The 17,195-nt window shown below is 37.7% G+C and overlaps 1 protein-coding gene across 21 annotated transcripts in view; it reads right to left on the bottom strand.

Moving 5' to 3' along the window:
- Positions 1-17,195, bottom strand: part of GPHN (gephyrin) — a 566,685-nt gene that overhangs the window by 226,512 nt on the left and 322,978 nt on the right. For 12 of the 21 annotated variants that reach the window (XM_070065103.1, XM_070065105.1, XM_070065109.1 and 9 more), the window contains 3 exons: positions 14,638-14,704; positions 9,533-9,805; positions 8,161-8,268 (listed from right to left, as the gene is read on the bottom strand). In XM_070065103.1, coding sequence (XP_069921204.1) covers positions 8,161-8,268; positions 9,533-9,805; positions 14,638-14,704 — 448 coding nt within the window. The remainder of the gene's footprint in view (positions 1-8,160; positions 8,269-9,532; positions 9,806-14,637; positions 14,705-17,195) is intronic. The other 9 variants (XM_051826364.2, XM_070065111.1, XM_051826369.2 and 6 more) reach the window with 1 other exon arrangement.

Here is a 17,195-nt window from a genome sequence, read left to right as displayed (position 1 = left end):
GGACTGGCGCTGTGGTGTAGTGGGTAAACCACTGCCCACAGTGCCGTCATCCCATATGGGCACTGATTTGAGTCCCAGCTGCTCTACTTCTGATCCAACTCTCTGCTATGGACTGGGAAAGCAGTAGAAGATGGCCCAAGTTCTTGGGCCCCTGCACCCGCGTGGGAGACCTGGAAGAAGCTCCTGGCTCCTGGCTTTGGATTGGCATAGCTCTTTCCTGGTTGTTGTGGCCAACTGGGGAGTTAACCAGTGGATGGTAGTCCTCTCTCTCTCGTTCTCTCTCTCTCTCTGCCTCTCCTTCTATCTCTGTGTAACTCTGATTTTCAAATAAATAAAGAAATCTTTTAAAGTCTCCCAAAACAACCACATTAAAAAGGAGCACAGTTTCAAAAGCAACACTCTTCAATTCCTGAAGTGGAGGTTTTTGGAGACCAAACCAAGCATGGTAGCTGGCCATTTCCCGCATATATACCCTCTTCCAGCAACTTCTCTATTTAGAGACCTTTAAGGGTAAGATACATTTCTAAATCCGACTAAACATGCAAGCATGTTATATAGGATCTGAAATAATAAATAAATAAATGAATAAAAAATAAATATAGATTTCATATGAGTATTTCAATGGGTTATTTGAGAAAACATATGAGGAGGCTTTAAAAGATTAAGGAGGAGGCTTTAAAATGTTCATGGAAGAACAGAATTAGAAGATAGTGCAAATTTCCACAAACCTTCTGTACTTCCTTCATAGGTCACATATCACCCTACAGCTTCTGATAATGATCCTCCTACAGCTATGATTAAATGTTGTAAAATATTTACTGAAGAAAAATGTCAAACTAATACATATTGAATTTAGAAATGGTATTTGATAAGTCACTTATAAAATCCTTATGTTCAAGACAGAGTATGTGATCTTGATGGGCTGGAATAGAAATATATGTTTACTAGTTAAGCAAGAATAACCAATAGGGTTTCCAGAAGTACGTGAAATATCCTATCCTCCAAAAAAGTTTAATTAGTGACTTGAATGAAAGCATGTTTTATATAACTGGAGATGACAGAAGCTTACAGATTTATCTATTTGAAGGGCAGAGTGACAGAATGACAGAAGAAAGAGAGAGAGAGAGAAGAGAGAAAGAGAGAGAAAGAGAGAGAGAGAGAGAGAATCTTCCATCCACTGGTTCAATTCCCAAATGTCCATAACAGCTGGGGGTGGGCTAGGATACAGCCAGCAGGCAGGAACTCCATTTGGGTCTTCCAAGCAGTTGGCAGGAACTCAAGCACTTGCACCATCACCCTCTGCCTTCCCAGGCCCATTAGCAGGAAGCTGATCTAAAGCAGAACAGTTGGGACTCAAACCAGCACTGATGTTGGGTGTTCCAAGAGGCAGCTTAACCGACTGCCACGCTGCCCCTTCTTCATACTTTTAAAATACATACATTTATTCAAATCTAGTGGGGGTGGAAATACTCAGGATCGTTCTGTGCCAAGATAACTAAATCACAGATTACTAAATCAGCTCTAGCCTGACTTGTTCTTGGCGCTTCTGACCCAGAGATCAGAATTAACTTGAATTTCTTCCCAACCAAAGCACTGCTCCATCCTGCCCACCTTCCTCCCAAGCCACAATGGTCAGCCTTGGAGCTTTCTTTTTTCAAATTACTCTGTATTGTAGGTATCAATGCATATCTGTCAATGTGGATCTTTATGCTTAATTTATATGTTTGCCTATTATTTCCTGAGATGCCTATAACATACTATGTTTAGCCAGTCCTGCGCTGATAAACAGGTTTTTAGTTTTTCATTGTAAATAAAACCACTGTGATAAACATTTGTCAATATTTTCACCTTTGAGCAATTATTTTCTAGAGACAAAGTAACAGATGTAGAATGGCTGAAAAAATTGCTATAATGGACATTTGTTCTTTTTTATCATTCAGCCGCTTCTCACCCTTTTTAAAAAATGTTTAATTAGTTTTTAACAGATTCAATGTGATTTGTAGATAAAATTCTAAGAACATAATGATATTCCCTTTCTCCCTCCCCCTCTCTGCCCCCAATCGTCCCCTTGCTTCTCTCTGTTTTTTTTTTTTCTTTCAGTTTTTGAGATAACATATTTACATGACAGTAAAAAGGTTAAATACTTCACCAAATAATAAGTTTAATAACTGAAAAGCCAAAAGGCCCTAGTTTAGTGGGAATATAGACAATGGCTATAAATAATCATTGAATGAAAAATGAACATTTCACCAATATACAGTAAATTTTTAAATAATCATAGAACAGTAAAACTGTAATAGTATAACAACCTTAACTATTGGTTTGACAAAGGTATAAAACAAAGTTTTATAGAACTAAGTCCTGGTGCTCACACTTTTTACTAAAGACCTCAAAAGCTTTTGTATTTATGAGTTATAACTACTGATATCTACTGAATTAGAAATTAACACAAATTTTAAAATACTTAGTCATTGATTCATTTGAAAAAAGCAATAATTACCAGATTGCATATTAATATAAATGATAATATTATTATGAAGAGTTTTCATTTTGTGGTAAACTGAGAAAGAACTGAGGTTCTAAAGTAAAATGTCAGTTTGCTGAAGAATATTTGAAAGAACATCATAAGGAATAAAGCTTGAAAAATGAAGTTTATTTCCACTGATTCATAATTCCTGAGCCTGAAAAGTTATAAAATATGTTCAGCAAAATTCACTTCATTTTTCTGAACTTTTCTTCCTTAGTTTACTGATTAATGCTTTTAGCTGTGATCTATGCAATCTGCCTAGATGGCAGAGATACTGTGTCTTACTAAAATAATATTCTGTACTATATATTAATTTTATTATGTGTTTGAGTATTTAAGGGAATAAACAAAGAACAAAAGCACTCATTTATGAAGAAGTAATTCTTCACAACTATATTAACTTTCATGTTTTAAAAATTAGTTTTTGTCAATTTGATTACATAGACAACCAAAAATTATTTCTTATGTATTCAGGATTGTATGTTAATTTAGTGTACAATTGACTTCTGATAGTTCAAAATCTGATGCTAAATATACAATAAATTTTAAAAATTCAGGATATCTATTGTCATCTTTTACATTTCCGAGCTTTTGTTTTTCTTTTAAAGATTTATTTGTTTATATGAAAGTCAGAATTACACAAAGAGAGGAGAGGAGAGGAGAGGAGAGGAGAGGAGAGGAGAGAAGAGGCAGAGAGAGAGAGAGAGAGAGAGAGAGAGAGAGAGGGAGGTCTTCCATCTGCTGGTTCACTCCCAATTGGCCACAATGGCCAGAGCTGCACCTATCCAAAGCCAGGAGCCAGGAGCTTCCTCCGGGTTTCCTACACGGGTGCAGGGGCTCAAGGACTTGGGCCATCTTCCACTGCTCTCTCAGGCCATAGCAGAGAGCTGGATCATAAGTGGAGCAGCTGGGACTGGAACCAGTGCCCATATGGGATGCCGGCACTGCACATGAAGGCTTTTTAACTTTTATGCCATAGTGCTAGCCCCAACATTTCTGAGCTTTTGCAAAATCACAAAAAATTATTCTTTTAGTACACAAAGAATTGTCAAATCAAGAGAAGTCCAGCCTTCCTTAGCTTAAATTTATGACTAAAATTTTATTAATATAAATATTTCAAAACTTGTATCTTTTATGGAAAGTCCATGCAGAACTGTCAATGCTCTTTCAGTATATAGTATTTTGGAAACAAAAGAGACCCATATAGCTAAAACAATCTAAACAAAAAACAAAGCCAGAGGCATCACAATACAACATCTCAAGACATATTACAGGGCAGTTATAATCAAAACAGCCTCATACTGGCAAAAACAAAAACAAAAACAAAAAAACCCAAACAGATGTGTAGGCCAATGGAGCTAACAGAAACTCCAGAAATCTATCCATGCATCTAAAACTAACTTATCTTTGACAAAGGAGCTAAAATCAATCCTTGGAGCAAGGACAGTCTCTTCAACAAATGGTGAAGAGAAAACTAGATCTCCACATGCAGAAGTATGAAACAAGACCCCTATTATACCTTACACAAAAATCCACTAAAAATGTATTATTATACCTTACACAAAAATCCACTAAAAATGTATTAAAGACCTAAACTTTTGACCTGATACCATCAAATTATTAGAGAACATTGGGGAAATCCTACAAGACATTGCCATAGGCAAAGACTTCTGGAAAAGACCCCAGAAGCACAGGCAATCAAAGCCAAAATTGACAAACAGGATTACCTGAAGCTGAGAAGCTTCTGCACTGCAAAAGAATACTCAGCAAAGTGAAGAGGCAACTGACAGAATGGGAGAAATTATTTGCAAACTATGCAACCAATAAAGGATTATTATTCAGAATCTATAAAGAGCTCAAGAAATTCAACAAAAACAAACAATCCAGTTAAGAAATGGGCAAAGGACTTGAACAGGCATTCTTCAAGAGAGGAAATTCAAATGGCTAACAGACACATGAAAAAATGCTCAGGATCAGTAGCCATCAGAGGTATGTAAATCAAAACCACAATGAGGTTTCACCTCACCCCAGTGAGAATGGCTCTCATACAGAAATCAACAAGCAACAATCCTGGAGAGGATGTGGAGAAACAGGTAAGTGAGTGCAGCCACTGTGGAACACATAGAGATACTTCAAAACTCTATCCTATCACATGACCCATCCATCCCACTTCTGGGAATTTTACTCAAATGTAAATAAATCAGCATATGAAAGAGTGATCTATATACCCATGTTTATTGTGGCTCAATTCACAATAGCTAAGATTGAAATCAACCCAAATGTCCATCAACTGAAGCCTGGATAAAGACATTATGGTATGGGCTGACACTGTGGCATGGTAGGTTAATCCTCCGTGTGTGGTGCCAGCATCCCACATGGGCACCAGCTCTAGCCCCATTTGCTCCTCTTCCAGTCTAGCTCTCTGCCATGGTCTAGGAAAGCAATGGAAGAAGATTCAAGTGCTTGGGCCCTTGCATGCATGTGGGAGACCTGGAAGGAGCTCCTGGCTCCTGGCTTTGGGTTGGCCCAGCTCTAGCTGTCGTGGCCATTGGAGGAGTGAATCAGTGGATGGAAGACCTCTTTCTCTGTCTCTTCCTCTTACTGTCTGTAACTCTACCTCTCAAATAAGTAAATTAAATCTTTTTAAAAAAATTATGGTATATATACACTGTGGAACACTACACAGCAGTAAAAAAACAAATGAAATTCTGTCATTTGCAACAAAATGGATGCAACTGGAATCCATTATTTTTAGTGAAATAGGCCAGCCTCCAAAAGACAAACACCATGTTCTCTCTGATACCATCTGTTCATTCTATAGGAACGAAACTGACACTGTGAGATCTGATGATTTTGAACAGTCCTTGTCTTGACTGTTGAGGAACACAGTTTTTTTTTTTTTCTTTTTTTTTTAATACTATTTGTTGAACTCTTAACTTAGTGTAGGCTTAATCTTGTGAGTTAATAGTTAACCAAAAACAGATTTCTTTGAAGAATATGAATGGGAATAGAAGAGGGAGGAGGATGAAGGGTGGGACTGCATGCAGGAGGGAGGGTAGAGCAGGAAGAATTACTATGTTCTTAAATTTGTATATATGAAATGCATGAAGTTTGTATACCTTAAACAAAATGTAAAAAAAGAAACCAAAATATTGTGGCAAAATACTCATAAAATTTGCAATCTTAATCGTTTTTAAAGCAGATTTCAGTGGTATTAAATATATTCACATTGTTGTGCAACCATTACTACCACCCATCTCTAGAACTTGTTTCATCATGTAAAACTAAAATTCTGTACCTATTAATAATTCTCATTCTCGGGAAACCATTTTACTTACTTTTTTTAAAATTAGCTAATTATGGAGGGTGAGCTTCTGGTGCAGTGGTTAAGCTACCACTGGTTAAGTGGTATGCCTAGATCTCATCTTGGAATCCCTGGGTTCAAGTCTCAGCTCCACTCTCAATTCCAACTTCCTGGTAATGTGTACCCTGGGAAAACAGCAGATGATGGCCCATGTACTTGCATCCCTGCCACCCACACGGGAGACTTTGATGGAGTTCCTGGCTCCTGGCTTTGGCTTGGCCCAGTCACTACTTTTGTAGGCATTTGAGGAATAAACCAGCCTATAGGGAATCTCTGTCTCTCTTCCTTCCAAATAAATAAAATATAATAAAAAATTTTAAATATTACTTAATTAGTCTAAATTTAAAAAGTGCAAATATTTATCATATATAATATGTTTTGAAATATGTATACATTGTAGTATGGTTAAATAGAGGTAAAAACATTTACAGTGCCTCATATTCTATTTTTCTGCCTATGAACTTTGACTATTCTTAAGTACTCCTATGAGTGGGATCATGCATTATTATTTTTTAGTGACTGGCTCATTTCACTTGGCATAGGGTCCACAAAGTTTATCCATGTTATAGCTTAAATTAGAACTTCCTCCCCCTCCTTTAATTTGTTTATTCATTTGTATGAAAGAGTGACAGAAAGAAGTTATCTCTATCCTGTTGTTCATTTCCAAAAAGACTGCAACGGTGCAATGGCTGGGGCTGGTCCAGACAGAAGCCAGGAACATGGAACTCCATTTGGGTCTCCCACGTGGGTAGTAGGGCCCCAAGTATGAGACATCTTCTGGTGTCTTCCTAGGGCACATCAACTGAGAGCTGGATCAGAAGTAGTGCAATGGGACTCAAATTGGCATAAACTATGATGAAGTGTCTTGGATTTAATATACTAATCTCAGGATGGAAAAATAGAGCTCTTTAAAAGTAGAATCTGATAGTATGAAATTCCTACAGAATTAATTTTGTTGCCTTGGTGTTTGCAAAACAAATTCAAGAGGCTATATGGGTAATATTCTTGCTATAATTTGGTAAAAAATTATCTCTGAGATCATAAGATTACTAGATTGTCTTGACTACATACTCTTTTGGATTATCTGTACTTTTCATTATCTTTCATTAATTTACAACTCTTCCAGCTATAGAAAACTGATTATAATCATGTAATGATGGTTATCCATACAAATGCAAATAAATTTTGTCCTGAGAAGGAGCAACTGATTATTGCCTTATATATTTTGAACAAATTCGTATCTATTTAAGAGTTCATTCTACCCTTCATAATTATTGCTAGTTGTCTTTAAGGTCTTCTGAATTCTTCTTTGAATTGGTATAATAGTTTAGTAGTTCTCTCATTAATTAATAATAAATATTCACATACTAATCATAAACTAAAATTTACTAATACTTTTACATCCAAAACTTAAATTTTTAATTTAGTCTTTGACTAACTTGTTTATTTCCAATCATGAATGGCTTGATGAATATAGGATAACAGTCTTCATCTGGCAGTGTCATCTCCAAAGAGACTACTGATGCTGAGTGTTGTGTGTTTAAAGCCAAATTTGTCTGTATAACTGGTTATTCTTTTTTCTATCTCTATCATTTTATATCCATAATAGAGACTGAGATTTGTTTTTTTTTATATCCATGATCTAAATTTATTACTGTTTAATAATTTATACTTGTCAATTTATCTTTTTTATTCTTTCATAAATGATCATTCAGCCACTGACTAAAAGAACATATATCCTCAAAAGTTTTTATCTAGAGATTATGAATCACAGAATTTGCCTCAAAATTCAGTTCTCTAAATGGTTGTAATGAGAACACAGTGAAAGAACATAAAATGAGATGCAAAATCATGAAAAAAAGTTAATAATTAAATATTAACTCTATCAATCTGTCTAGTTTTTAAGAGTCAAAGTAATCCTGTTAAGGAGTGATCTTAATTAAGCCAGGCAATTTATTTAAAGGTATCTGATGAAATTGCTCCTCCCAAAAACAACTTCTGAGCAATGAATTTCTAGCAGGTCATGTGATGAAAGTTCATTGCCACAAACTACAGAATCTTAATGATAGTAAAGTACTTTAGGCAGAGAAGCAATTCTATTAAATTCTTTGATGGAATAAACCAATGGAGCTTTAACTTTCACATGTAAGCACTGATGAAGATCCATCACAACAAAACAACACATCTTCCATGATATGTTATAGCCTACCTCCACAGAAAGGAAGTAGTATATATTTGCAAAATCATTAACGTAAAAGCCTCGTCTTACCGGTTCATCTGCACTGCCTGTTGCATCATGGGAATAATTGATGAGACCAGGTATAGGCTGCTCACCGTGTGCCATGAAAACAGCAGGACTGGTGTAGAATGGATGCTTCTAATGCACAACACATAACAACTATGAATATAGTGATAGAAAAACATAAACCAATACAAACAAAATGACTGAAAAGGAGAAAAGGTGAAAATGAACAAATGGAACAATGAAATGCCAAAATTTTCCAAATGTAGAATGACAAAATCAGTTTAGATTTCAAATGCTATAAGCTTTGTTCTGAAGTTTGAAACTGAGAGTACTTTTAACTCTTTCAATTAAGAGTAAAAGAGAAAGAACATACAACATCTTAAAAATGTACCTATTTCACCACTTAATTTCATCAAACAAAACCACACAAAACAAATATAACTAGCCTTAAGTGAGGACTTAACGGATCACTGAATTGATCTGGAGACAAAACATAATTTTAGTCTTCAATGAAGGAATCATCTATTGGTTGCCTAAATGGACACTTCTTTTGATTTTTCTATTATTCTATCTATATGTTATCAAAAAAACCCCTCACTATTTCAAACTATCTGACTTACTTCAGGTAGCAATTAAATTTTCAATCTTAGGCTTTCAATTAATGAAAAATTATCATTCCTAAAAGTAAAATGCTACTTTCTGAAGGTATTAAAGCACACTAGGTGGATTTCAATAGCTATGAATAACAATGTAAATCATGTTCTGTGACTTTAACATGACTAAACTTACTCAAATACTATATTTACACCCAGAATTGCCCAAAGATAATTTGTAATACTTTAGCTTTATTTATTAAATATTTATTACTTCTCTAAAAAATCAAAACATTATACCCATTTCCTCTCTATATCACCAGGGTGATCTTTGTCAAGTAATATTTAAGTATTTGTTTATTTAAAGAAAAGTAAACAATTGCTTAACATTTAAAAGCCTTGTCTCTTAAAATTTTTCATAATCATTCTCAACTCATTTCTTCAATAATCTAAGGTCTTTTAACTTCAGTTTACTGCTCCTTTAAGAATTTGTGAAGGTTTGATGTTTTGAACACATAAACATTACACATTTAATATGTCCACAAAAATGACATCTTCGAAGAGTTCTCAAATGTCACATTGTTCATCAATGCAGCTATTACTTCAATGAGTAACAGCAGTATCTTTAATGCCTCAGAGTTCAGAACACACTTCAATGCCTTCACAAGAAATTATTCCAGTATGGTTTTTCTTAAGATTCACTAATGAGGTGTTAAATATATGGGGGCACATGGTACAGAGGGATGAAATCAGAATATTTATCTGTGGGTCCTTAAGATCTGAGTCTCTCTCAGCAGGCTTACCTTAGCAGCAATGGCTGCTGCAGTTATATGTGATGAGGAACTATCTTCTGTTGAAGCAACACCACTGTCTTTCTTCTCTTCTTCCTCTTCCTCACACTGAACCCCTTTGTCTTCTGTCTGTTTATGGGGGCTGGTTGTGGGAGGAGGGGAAAGAGGAGGTGGTGGTGAAGGTAAATCTTCAAGTTCATCATGCACCTCCTTTACTTTTACAATGGCATCACGTAAAAGGTCAATGGCGTGAGGTAGAGCTGGCAGTATGAATTGAAAGCATTCCTGTACACAGAGGAAGGAAAAAAAAAAAAAACCCTGAAGATTAAGCACTTTCCTAGACATATAAAATAGTGGCAATCAAAGTGATTTGTGACTTTGGATTTGTATTTACCTCCATCAATCTCCAGAAAGAATCACACTGAAAGCACTGTCTTTGTGATACGAAATATGAAGTAAGCACAACATATATTACAGTATTCTCTCTAAGTCAAGGAACACAAAATTTACTTTTTGAAGTAAAATTTCAACACAATCTGGAGTTTAAAGATGTCTTAAGAAAGGTGGGAACAGCAGGAGCATTAACATTTTTAAAAGTTATCTATTTGAGGGGCACACACACACGGGGGCAGAGGAGAGGGAGAAGGAAAGAGAAGAGAGAAAGAGAGAAAGGCTCCCATAGGCTGGTTCATTCCTCAAATGCCTCAGACAACTCAGGCTGGGCTGGGGCTGAGAAAAGAGCTGGGATCACAATTTCCCACACAGGTGGCACCACTATGTGCCACCACTATGCCTCTCAGAGTCTGCACTGGCAGGAAGCAGAAATCAGAAGCCAGAACCAGGCACTCTGATGTGGGATGCTGATGTCTTAACTGCTAGGCTAAAGACCCAACCTAAGGGGGCCAGCGCTGTGGCACAGCAGGCAAAGCTGCCACCTGCAGTGCCGGCATCCCATATGGGTGCCGGTTCAAGTCCTGGCTGCTCCACTTCCAAACCAGCTCTCTGCTATGGCTTGGGAAAGCAGTAGAAGATGGCCCAAGTCCTTGGGCCCCTGACCCCCATGGGAAGACCCAGAGGAAGCTCCTGGTTCCTGGCTTTGGATTAGCGCAGCTCCGGCCATTGTGACCAACTGGGGAGTGAACCAGCAGATGGAAGACCTCTCTCTCTCGCTGCCTCTCCTTCTCTCTCTGTATAACTCTTTCAAATAAGTAAATAAATCTTAAAAAAAAAAAAAGACCCAACCTAAGTTTCATAATTTTAGTTAGAGCAGGACACTAGAAATAGTAAGTCATATGAGGACCAGGTTGTTTTGTTCAGCAAGCTGAAGTTCTGATCATCATCATAAAGTTATAGCTAGGTACAAGATATAAAATAAAAATAAGCTTATAAAGAGCTCTGAATAAAAGTAAATGTAATCTGCTGGTCAGATGCCCACTATTTTCTGTAATAAATCACCCGAACAGAATAGGTGAAAATTTAAAAAACAGAAACAGGGCCAGATACATTTGGGGAATAGGCAATAAGTTTTTCTCTTTCATTTTTTTAAAGAAAAGAATTATTTATTTGAAAAGCAGAGAGAGAGGGTGGGAGGGAAAGAGAAAGAAAGAGAGAAAGAGAGAAAGAGAGAGAGAGAGAGAGAGAGATCTTCCATCTTCTGGTTCAACTCTACAAATGCCCAAACATAGCCAGGGCTGTGCCAGGCTGAAGCCAGGAGCCAGGAAGTTCGTCTGGGACTCCTAAATGGGTGGCAGGAACCCAAGAACTTGGGCCATCATCTGCTGCCTCTCAGGTGCATTAGGGGGAAGTTGGATCAGAAATACAGTAGCCTGGACTTGAGTCAGAACTCCCAATACAGGAGGAAGGTGTTTCAACCCTCTGTGTAACAGTGCCTACCACCTCTTTCACATTTAAAGTAAATCTTAAAATCAAAGCTGTAAAGAAATATCTTAAAATTTTTTGGAGGGTTACTGGAATTCCATGATCGAGATCCAACCTTTTGACTCCATTTTGTACAGCTCAGTCAGTTTAGTGTTTAGTCTGTGCAGTGAAGAATTAAACCGTGACCACAGAGGTCTGCTCTCTGGGGAAGTGATCTCTAAGCCCTTGGAATATGCCTGACAGGAATGCCTTTATTTGCCTGGGGATTTTGGCCACCAGACAGTCTAACAATGTGGTTCACTTTGAGGACTATAGGCAATATGGCATCATTTTGCCTCCAGAAGGAACCAGACACTAAAGGCATCAACCTCACCTCCAAGAAAAGCAGGAAGATGAATCAGCTATATTAGCAGTATGTGATTGAGACTCAATAGAAATTCAATACCAAAGCCTCAGTTGAACATTCTTAGGTGGAAATACTCTGTGTGCACTGTCACAGACAGACGCCAGGAAGATAACATGTCCATGACTCCAGGTGGAAAGCACAGTGGAGCTCCTCCTTTGGTACCCCTTTTAGACTCTGTCCTATTCACTTTTTTCCTTTGGCTGATTTTCATCTGTAAATTTTCTCTGTAATAAACAATAATCGTAGATATAACAGCTTTCATTGAGTTCTGTGAGTCCTAGTGAATTATTAAGCCTGAGGTGGTTTAGGAATCTTCTGAATTTGTAGCTGGTGCCGAAAGTGAGGACACTATTTTGGAGTGCTCCAACTCTGTAGTTGACTATTTTTTTTTTGTTTTTCAGTTGGCCAGAAAGACCTTGACTCATTGAAATACATGCCTTGGGAAGAAGGAAGAGAGTACAAGATGATGAGCCTTTGATTTCTAGATGAATACAGTGTCACACTCCAACAAGAAGTTGGAGTTGTGTTGCAATTAGTTGCTGATGACAAATGCTACCAATAGAATTGGTAAATGATGGATCCATTTCCCAAGGAGTTATTTCAATAGATGTATGAAGAAATGCAAAAAAATAACAAATAAGCTAAATATGGATCCTGTGGTTATTGTTATTTGTACTATTGAAAAGGAAGGTAAGGGACAATGCTGGGGGCAGATCATGAGGCTATGTTTGAATTCTAGTTGGTCTGATACACAGTCACTAGTCTTAGAACCATTTCCAAAGAAAAAAGCTATGTTGGAACAACATCGTGAATCAAATTAGACTGACTCAAAAGGGAATGGGGACAGGAAAGGGAAGTAATTTTCTCAGCAGAGTACAAATATTTAAATGGTGATTAAGGAATGGATGAATAAAAAAGTGAACATTGGCCGGCGGCGCTGTGGCTCACTGGCTCACTTGGCTAATCCTCTGCCTGCCTGTGGTGCCGGCATCCTGGGGTTCTAGTCCCGGTTGGGGCACTGGATTCTGTCCCAGTTGCTTGGGCCCTGCAGCCGCATGGGAGACCAGGAGGAAGCACCTGGCTCCTGGCTTCAGATCAGCGCAGTGCGACGGCTGCAGCGCGATAGCTGTGGCAGCCATTTGAGGGGTGAACCAACGGAAAAAGGAAGACCTTTCTCTCTTTTCTCTCTGTCTCTCTCTCTCTCTCACTAACTCTGGCTGTCAAAAAAAAAAAAAAAAAAGTGAACATTGATGGGTACAAACAAAGATCTTACTGTGGCACTATTGTAGATCGGGTGGACAGATGGGAATCCCTGCTGGTTCCCCAACATTGAATCTTGAAGAATCCTAAACAAATATTCTCTATTTACTGTAGTTTGGAGGAATTAAAAAACCTGGAAGTTTGGATGACCTTAAATTGTATGAGGTGATTGTCCTACAACCTAGTCAAGATAATGGCTGGAAAAAGGTCTGTTTCATAGCCTATACTAGGGCTGGAGCTACATGGCCACATGCATATGAATTTGGTAAAAATAGCCAGAGAGTGGAGAAGAAAAAAAAATTTTTTTTTAAATTCAAAAGCCTGTTGAAGTCCCAAATGAGGTAGTTAATTAGCTGGAAACAGTAATATTACTTGGTGGAATTAAGGTGAAAGCTTGGATGAAAATTAGAACGTCTAGAGAAACAACATTATGTGAAGTAGGTGAGTCCCTTTTACTTGAATGTATTATGGGGATGGAAAATATGTTTGACTGAGAAACACTTCCCCTATTTAATGTTGTAAAACAGAGAACATGTAAATCACCTCTTTACTGTTCTGACTGGACATGCTAAATAGGAACTAATAAGATCCCTTGAGCTCACACAGGTTGTTAAGTTGCTGAACGTTAGGTGTACATATAGTGAAGACTGGGGCTTATACCAAGAACCTGTAAGTGACCCCCTGGAAAGAATGTGGCCTATCCTGTTTGAATATAAACCTGTTTCCCTAAATTTATCTATACCACATACTGCCTCCTCCAAATATTATCCATATGCAGACTGATACTATTATTGTATCTGTCATATAAATGCTATTATAAGTATAGTTTTCCAAATAATATGATTGTTTAGCTGTAAGAAAATCTTGGCCAAAGGTCAGAGAATACCCTATGTAGTGAAGAATTAGCATCACCTGAAGAGTGATGTCTTCAGCTACTGGGAGGTGATCTCCAGGTCCTTAGAATGTCATGTGTGATAGGAATGTCTTTGGTTTGAGGCGGCAGTCACCAGAATTTCTAAAAACGTTATTTATGATGGGAACTTTGGGTTTTATTGGTATTGGTTTGGCCTCTAAAACTGGGTTAAATATATCAGGCCAACTATGGGCACAGCTGAAAACAAAAGGCCAGCCACATAGGCAATGTGTGATGAGTTCCAAAAACACTCTGGAATGAAGAGCTCAGGTGAACTTCTCTGATGGGCAATGGTCCACATGTATTGTTACATAACAGTACTAGGAGATAATAATGCATTGATGACTCCACAGTGAGGTAATAACACTTATTTGTACTTCTGGTATATTTCCTGGATTGTCTTATGTATGTCTTTTGGTTAATTTTAATCTATGTATTTCCCCTGTAATAAATTACAATTGTGAGAATAATAACTTCCAGTGAGTTAAATCTTTCTAGTAAACTACTGAACCCAAAGGTGATTTGGAGAATTCCCATTTTTGGATTTGGTGTTAGAAGTGAGGACAGTCTTGTGGAAGGCTCCAACTTCTTTTGGTGATTAACTCTCACAGCTGATTACAAGTCCTTACATTAAACCATATAAATGTAAAGGTTATTTACCTGAGATCCTTTCTTGCTACCAGGTAGGTTAATTATAAGAGTTTTCCCTCTAATTCCACATACAGGCCTGAAAGGAAAAAAAAGTAGATGAATACTAACTTGCAATGAACACTTGTTTAAATGATTCAGTAACAAAGGGTAATCATTTTATTTTACACGTAAACAACTTTCAGGAATAACATTCATACAGTAATTAATTTAGCAACTGCTATAGAAATTGGGTATTCTGGCCAATGCGTTTACAGTAATAGTATGCTGTTTTGGAAAACTGCAATTAACATGGAATCAGAATAAATTAGCTTATTTAAACCAATTATACCATTAACAAATTACCTTTTATTTAAAAAGATTTATTTTATTTATTTGAAAGAGTTACAGAGAGGTAGAGACAGAGAAGAGAAAGAGGTTGTCCATCGGCTGGTTCACTCCCCAGATGGCTGCAATGGCCGGAGCTGCGCCAATCCGGAGCCAAGAGCCAGGAGCAAGGAGCCAGGAGCCTCCTCCGGGTCTCCCACGCAGGTGCAGGGGCCCAAGGACTCGGGCCATCTTCTACTGCTTTCCCAGGTCATAGTAGAGAGCTGGATCATAAGAGGAGCAGCTGGGACTAGAACCAGTGCCCATATGGGATGCCAGTGCTTCCGGCCAGGGCTTTAACCAGCTTTGCCACAGCGCCGGGCCCAACAAATTACCTTTTATGTAAAGCTTCAGCTTTATCATATCTCATACAGTTATAAAAATTCAATGAGATAGTACATAAAATTGCCAAGTGCAGTAATATTTATGTTCAAAAAAGTACTTAAGAGGTGAGAGAGATTTAGATTTAAGTTCTTGCTTCTCAGGAAGTCTGGAAGTTTTAAAGGAAAACAATGTTTTACACAAATAAGTGGCAGTGGGAAAGAGGTTGGAGAGCTCAACCATTAACAGGTTCATTGATAATCATAGGCGCTTTCATAGAAAAGCCTTTCAGAGTCACTGACAATTTCCAGGCCACATTTAAGCTAATTGGTTAAATAAGGAAAATAAGAGTGGAAAAGCACTCGAAGACTGGAGTTAATAGTCAATGTACTGGTTTTCATAAAAAAATGGGAATTATACTATCACTAATTGATTTTTATTGATTGTATTATCTCAGTCTCATGTTTGACAACAGAGATTATTCAGGCTATATTAAAAATTTTTCAGCTAAGATTTTTAGTCACATAAAAATATTTTCCTAAAACCTAAGACAGAATTTATTCTTTTTTTTTTTTTTTTTTGACAGGCAGAGTTAGACAGTGAGAGAGAGGGAGAGAGAGAGAGGTCTTCTTTTTTCTGTTGGTTCACCCCGAGATGGCCACTACGGCTGCCCAGGTGCTTCCTCCTGGTCTCCCATGTGGGTGCAGGGCCCAAGGACCTGGGCCATCCTCCACTGCCTTCCCGGGCCACAGCAGAGAGCTGGACTGGAAGAGGAGCAACCGGGACAGAATCCGGCGCCCCAACCGGGACTAGAACCTGGGGTGCCAGCGCCGCAGGTGGAGGATTAGCCTATTGAGCCGCAGCGCCGACCCTAATTATACAGTTCTTGATATGTTCCTATTTACTTAGGAATTTTGCTTTGCTTTCCCAAATGAAGTGCTATATTGTAATTTTTATTAAATGGACAGCTAATTGATTCTAGTATCATCATAAATATTATTAGAATATCATCAATTTTTAAAAAAGATTTATTCACTTATTTATTTGAAAGCCAGATTGACAGAAAGAGAAAGACAGTTATTCCATCTGGTGTCTCACTCCTCAAATGCCTGCAAAGCTGGGTTGGGCAAGGCAAAAATCAACAAGAATAACAACAACAATAACAACAAAAACAAGAGCCAGGAACTCCATTTGGGTATCTCACACCCAGGAACCCAAGTACTTGGGCCATCAACTACTGCCTTTCCAGACACATTAGAAGGAAGCTGGATAGGAAGAGCAGAGTAGCTGGAACCCAAACTGGCACTCCAATATCTGATGTGGTCATCATAAGCAACACTTTAACTGCTGCTTCACCCAGCTTGTGCTGGAATGTCATTAAGATCCTCGATTTCATGTGTAAAACCTGAAATTTTAACTAACAGCATAGTATTGCCTAGTAGAATATATTATTGACAACTTTAGGAAGTTTGTAGTATCTTTCTTCATAAGAATTAGAAATATTCCCATAACAATTATTGCATGGTATGCTTTCACCATTTCTGTGAAGGAGAGAAAAATGCATTTAAGGATATATGGAAAAATAATTTGAGGTACAGAAAATTTGATACATGCCTTTGGAATCTTGGTAAGTCTATCCTACCTTGTGTTTATGTAGTTCCTTTTCTTTCTTCTTCTTCTTTTTTTTTTTTTTTTTAGATTATTTATTTATTTATTTGAGAGGAAGAGTTACAGACAGTAAGAAGGAGAGACAGAGAGAGAGGTCTTCCATCCACTGGTTCACTCCCGAAATGGCTGTGATGGCTGGAGCTGAGCAGATCTGAAGCCAGGAGCCAGGAGTTTCCTCCAGGTCTGCCATGTAGGCGCAGGGGCCCAAGGACTTG

This window comes from Oryctolagus cuniculus, chromosome 20 (assembly GCF_964237555.1).
Source record: "Oryctolagus cuniculus chromosome 20, mOryCun1.1, whole genome shotgun sequence".
NCBI lineage: Eukaryota > Metazoa > Chordata > Mammalia > Lagomorpha > Leporidae > Oryctolagus > Oryctolagus cuniculus.
The sequence above is the reverse complement of the archived record's forward strand: the minus strand, read 5'-3'. Positions and strand labels throughout refer to the sequence as shown.